Raw genomic sequence first — 5,460 nt, 5'->3', positions numbered from 1 at the left:
AATCATTAAATCACAATCATTAATATGAATTAAAAAATTAAAGAATATAATTTGATTATTATTAATAGTGAAATGGAAATCTATTAAAATAAAAAAAAATAGCTGGATTCGACTCATCAGTTGACTATTGACGCACTGATATCATCATCGAGTTAATAAGTAGTTTGATTTTTATAACATTAATTAAAACACAACTAATACTGCCTTGTCTCACACACACACACACACATATATATATATATATATATATTAATAAATTATCATTGTAATTCTTTATCTTTGGTTAGATTCAACTTGATTTCTTATGCCAAATAAAATTTTATTTAGTTGTTTATATTTTAAATGGATTGAAAATACTCTTGACTAGTTGAGCATTACAAAAGTATAAACATAAAAAGAGACAAACTCGTATACTTCAAAAATAAAAATAAAAATTAATGAGAAAGGTAATGGAAGTAATATTATATTGAGAAAAAAGAATTTTTATATTATGAAATGAAATTATTGTATAAAAGAAAAGGAAATATAAAAAGGGGTGGAGCAGGACGTAGGCATGTGGATGTTTGTTGTAATTTTCTTCCTTTTTCAGGTTTTACGTCACGGATCCAAATATCAAACAACCATTTTGTTTTCATTTGCCTAAATATTTCCCAACCCACACAAATGAGTTCTGGCACCATGCACAAGTTCACAAATGGCATGCTTCTCTACCTGATGTTCTACTTTTTTTGAAAAAGTTTCTGGAATCTACATTTAGATAAACAATTTGGAATATATATTTGTCTCCAGTGATAAAACTGTGCTAATATAAGCTACAGAAAATGCTTTCTTTTTGCTGATTTGTATACTGAGTTTGTTTTTTTCAAATTGTTTTTATAACTTAAAAACTAACTCATGATATTTCTATTTGTTACTTCTGATTTTTTTATAGAAAGGGTCATCCATTACTATATGTTATAAATAATTCATGTTAACATATTCTACCCAAACGTAGAAAATGATGACTTTTATGTTATAGTTAGTTAAAAATATAAAATGATATTGTATGTATTTAATTTAAATTATACCCTTCTATGCCTAACTCAATTATAGTTACTCCTTGTAAAATTAGTATCCCTTTTCAACTACAAACCAAGGATGAGAACAGAAACAGCCCACCTCATTTCCTTCTGTGGTAAAAGAAACACAACCACAAATTCTCAAATCAAAACGTGATCTCAGTCAGAACCACAATACCTGGTATCCCCAACATGCACTTGGCATCACTACTACCTCCTACTTCAGGATCTAGAAAATTATAGAACTAGGGAAATTATTAAATATTACAAGTAGTTTCAGAAAAAAAAAAAAACAAACTTTCCATTGATGAATATAATGACATTCCTTTTTACAACAATAGGAAATGATTCCTCCTCACACAGAAAAGGGTAACAACTAATTCCACAACTTCTATCTCGCCTAATCCTAGCAAGGCATGGATCCAAAAAGACATGCCCAATGCATACACTCTCACACTAGACTTTTTCTGCAATGATATCTTCATTCTCACAAATATTGCACCAAAACAAACTTATACACTGTACAAGGGAGATGATGAGTTTGGCTTGCAAACTGACCACATCATCTCCCAGCAGTGGCTAAGGTTTTCTCTCTGGAGACCTCAGAAATGAGAGTCAATGAATGAAGAGATTCTGAACTAAGAACAGGAGTGGAAGCAGTAGCCATGTCTTCATCTGCATGTTCAGGTTGTAAGGGATTTGGTGAGAAGGTGAACGAAAGATCTTTGTTGGCAGCAAGAGCAAGGAGCTCTTTCTCCTCTAACCCTTTGGTTGGGCCCAAGCTGCATCTATATGAGGAGTGTTTGGCCAATGCATCTTTAAACTTCTTGATCTGCAATTAGATCAAATTCAACGGTGTTACTAAATCATAAATCATTTAACAATGAACAAATAGTTGAATGCCAAAACAGAACAGAAAACATAGCTGTGCCACGCAATTTTAAACACGCATTATATGAATTAACCAAATTAGGCATAATAATATGAAATAAAATTGACATAGCATGTATACTAACCGTGGCATTGGTGCAGCTAAAGCTACATAATCGACCTTCAGCACCTCTATAGAAGCGGAAGAAGGGAAGAACATGGACATTGAGGCTATAACACATGGACTTCTGCTCCTCATAGTTTACCTGAAGGAATTGAACATCAGGATTCATCTCTGCCAGTTGACATATCTGTCATACCATAACCCAAGGAACATCAGAACAACAACACAAATTAATAGAGTATGAAATAAAACAATGTCATGGGAGTTGATCTTTGAATTGGATCAAGGGGACGAAGAATACCTTAGGGTGAAGGGCTCTGCAGCCACCACAACCAGGAGAGAAGAAATCAACCACCACCAACTTGTCCCCTGCGCTTAACAGTGATTCTACAAGATCTTGGGCGGAAGTCACCTCTTTCATGTTGGGCTGAAGCCCCTTTTCCCACCATTTCTGAACTTTACCTATTCTATGGGTCATCTGCAAAATTCCACAAGAAAGGTTCAGAAAACCCATGAGACAAAAATAAAATCTTGCCGAAATAAAAATATATACATAAATAGTTTGAATAGTTCGCAGGAAAATTAACAAGATTTAAAACAGAATGAAAAAGGTTCTTAAGTCCTCAGAAAAAATTGCAAGAGTCATGCAAAATCCCACAAGTTCCAGAAGCCCCCAAGAGAGAAACACAAAATTCTTCCCAAAATAAAATAAAATACAAGCAATTTCGAAACTTTTCAAGAAAATTCACAAAATTGCCAACAACATAAAACATCTCACTTCCTTTTAAAACCCAAAATTTACAAAATAAACATAACTCTAATGGTCTTCTACAAAATCCCCACAAGAAAATTCCAGAAAACCTGTCTAAAGAACACAAAATCTTCCCACTAGAAACTAAAATACAAGAAACTAGGAAACAAACATCTCACGCAAATTAACGAAACTCCCGGCAACAAAAAGGATCTAATTACTCGAAAGAAAAAAAGTTAAAATTAAGGGTATAGTTAAACCCACAAGGGGTAGTCAAATAACAAACCTGAGTTGCAGTCGAAGCTCTCAACCGCGAACTGACCCTGTTGGGTATTGCTCTATTTAAGTGAAAGAGAAGCTTTTTACCCTGAAACTCTGAAGAAGAGGACCAAGATCTGAGAATCTGAGACTTTAACTTGAGAGAAGGGAACCTTCCAACGTCAGAAACGAAGCTACAAGAATTGGGAACCATGGATACTCTTCGATGGTGGCGTTGACTACTACCATGCCACGAAGAAACCAGGCTCGCCTTGGTCAAAACTTCAGCCATTAAATTTTCCTTCGCTTCAGAAACCACAACAAACAAACAAACCAGAAAAACCTGCGTTTCTGTTTGAGAGAGAAGTAGAAGAAGAAAAAGAAAAACCCTGAAAAAGAAAAGGGTGCCAGAACAGAACTTTATCCACAAGTGATGGCAAATCGACGTGTAAAGTTGCGGGCTTGGAGTGTGAGTAGATAACGTTGAATTGTTGTTTAGTGGACGGCTGCGATGGGGAGACGCGGAGATCAACGGCGGCAGAGTGATCATGGCAGACACGCGGCGAACTGTTGTGGTTGGGTGATTAATCGCCATTGGATAAGGGACTTTCAGGGTATGAGATGGGCCCCCCACGTGCGGTGGATCGTGACGACAGGTGTTTGTGTTGCGTTTTCGTTAGATTTGATGAGTGGTTTTGGATGAAGGGATTTGGCGTTTTTTTCCCTCTTTAACATATATTTATTTTAAAATTATATATATATATATATATATATATATATATATTACATTTTTTATTTTAGTTCAAAATTTTCTAGAAAACGAATTCTAACTTCTATTTTTATGTAATAGTGACCAAATTATCAGTTAGAATTTTGTTTGTTAGGAACACAATTCTGAATTGATTTTTTATTTTTATTTTGAATTTTATTAAAATAAAAGGAGAAGAAAAAATAAAAAGTTATAAGTTTTTGTAATGAGAAGATATGTATTTATATGTTTGAAATTTTTCTAAAGTTGTTTTTGTAGTTTGGTATAGGTTTCGATTTATTTAAATTTTTAATTTTTCTAACTTTGATTTATTAAATATTAGGATTTGAGAATAAAAATAAGTATAGGAAAATTGTATAAGTATAAATCCATCTAATTAGATAATGATATCACACAAATGATCAACCGTGGAACAAAAATTTAACTATAGATCCATTTATGTATTGTCTCTAGACTTGGAAATATATTGAATTGTTCATCCAAATAATAGATATACTTTAATCAACACCTGACGAACAATGGAAAGATATGAAACCTTAGTGTTATGTCAATTCAAAGGGCGGAATAAGATTTAGACCACCAATATTATAATTCTTTTTGTTTAATTCTATTTTATTTATATATAAATTATGTTATGTGTAATTGGTTGAATTGAATAAACAAATTTTGTATTCAGTTATATATTTTCAATTTCATTATTTCATTTTGAGTCCATTTATACACTCATATCTCTGCTGCAGCAATGCTGATACATATATCACATACTCTGCTACAAAATAGATATCATTTATGCAATAATACTCATTGTTTCATCTACATTTTGTACCTTATATGAGTATTGAAAAATGACATTGATATCCATTGCTATATAATGTGAAATCAGTATACATGCTCTGATACATGTCAAAATTGCTCTGATATATTGTATTGATATTGTTACATTGAGCTAATCTTCATTTTGATATTATTCATTTATTGCTTACACACTTTCATAGTGCTTTAACTCTTTTTGATAGAGGAACATAATATTCTTTAATGATCTGTAAGTGATTTTGATGTTTTTAGCACAAATGTAGTCCATTTTACTTGTTTGTTCTACCATATTTTGCTAATGCAAAAAGGGGGAGAGTAAATGGAAAACATTTTTTTTTGGCCATCATCTCAAAAGGGAGAGATTGTTGATAGGGGAAACTTTGTCTCTTTATATCTTTGTTTTTTATGATGAATGATTAAAAGATTAATAATGGTTTATTGCAGAATAAATGACATAACAAATGTTTTATCTTTATCATGGTTGTGCTAGATATTTATTTCCATTAATGTTGAATGAATCAAGCTTAAAACATATTGATAATCTCATTTATGATATAAATAATCAATTAAGCTAGTCATATAATCAGTTAGATTTTGTCACGTCACTTAGAAAGCTAAGAGGGACAAAATGCTATGTTATAATTGATTATATAAGTTACATAACCAATTAAAACAGAGAGCAAACCATAATCTATTAAGGATGACAAATGAATGATTAATATTACTAAGTGTGGAAATAATCAATTACATAAGTTTGATAATCGATTAAAACAAAAAGCATAGTCTAATCAATTACGTAAATAGCATAATATGTTAA

At 31.9% G+C, this 5,460-nt stretch overlaps 1 protein-coding gene across 1 annotated transcript; it reads right to left on the bottom strand.

Moving 5' to 3' along the window:
* Positions 1–1,332: 1,332 nt before the first annotated feature.
* On the bottom strand, positions 1,333–3,671 carry LOC108327816 (thioredoxin-like 1-1, chloroplastic). The gene is made up of 4 exons (XM_017561530.2): positions 3,090–3,671; positions 2,354–2,530; positions 2,075–2,239; positions 1,333–1,890 (listed from the first exon to the last, which is right to left on the bottom strand). Exons 1-4 carry the CDS (start codon positions 3,654–3,656, stop codon positions 1,621–1,623), a joined length of 1,179 nt encoding a protein of 392 aa, XP_017417019.1. The 5' UTR covers positions 3,657–3,671; the 3' UTR covers positions 1,333–1,620.
* Between the last annotated feature and the right edge of the window lie 1,789 nt (positions 3,672–5,460).

Source organism: Vigna angularis, chromosome 2 (assembly GCF_016808095.1).
Source record: "Vigna angularis cultivar LongXiaoDou No.4 chromosome 2, ASM1680809v1, whole genome shotgun sequence".
NCBI classification, from domain to species: Eukaryota; Viridiplantae; Streptophyta; class Magnoliopsida; order Fabales; family Fabaceae; genus Vigna; species Vigna angularis.
This window is presented reverse-complemented; position numbering and strand designations above follow the sequence as displayed.

What these genes read in the sequence shown, in the direction of transcription:
- LOC108327816 (XM_017561530.2), bottom strand. Translation starts at nt 3,656, where the DNA reads ATGGCGATTAATCACCCAACCACAACAGTTCGCCGCGTGTCTGCCATG. An exon ending in GAGCTTCGACTGCAACTCAG is followed by an intron (nt 2,531 to 3,089) that starts GTTTGTTATTTG and finishes GGAATTTTGCAG; the next exon opens with ATGACCCATAGAATAGGTAA. An exon ending in TTAGCTGCACCAATGCCACG is followed by an intron (nt 1,891 to 2,074) that starts GTTAGTATACAT and finishes ATCTAATTGCAG; the next exon opens with ATCAAGAAGTTTAAAGATGC.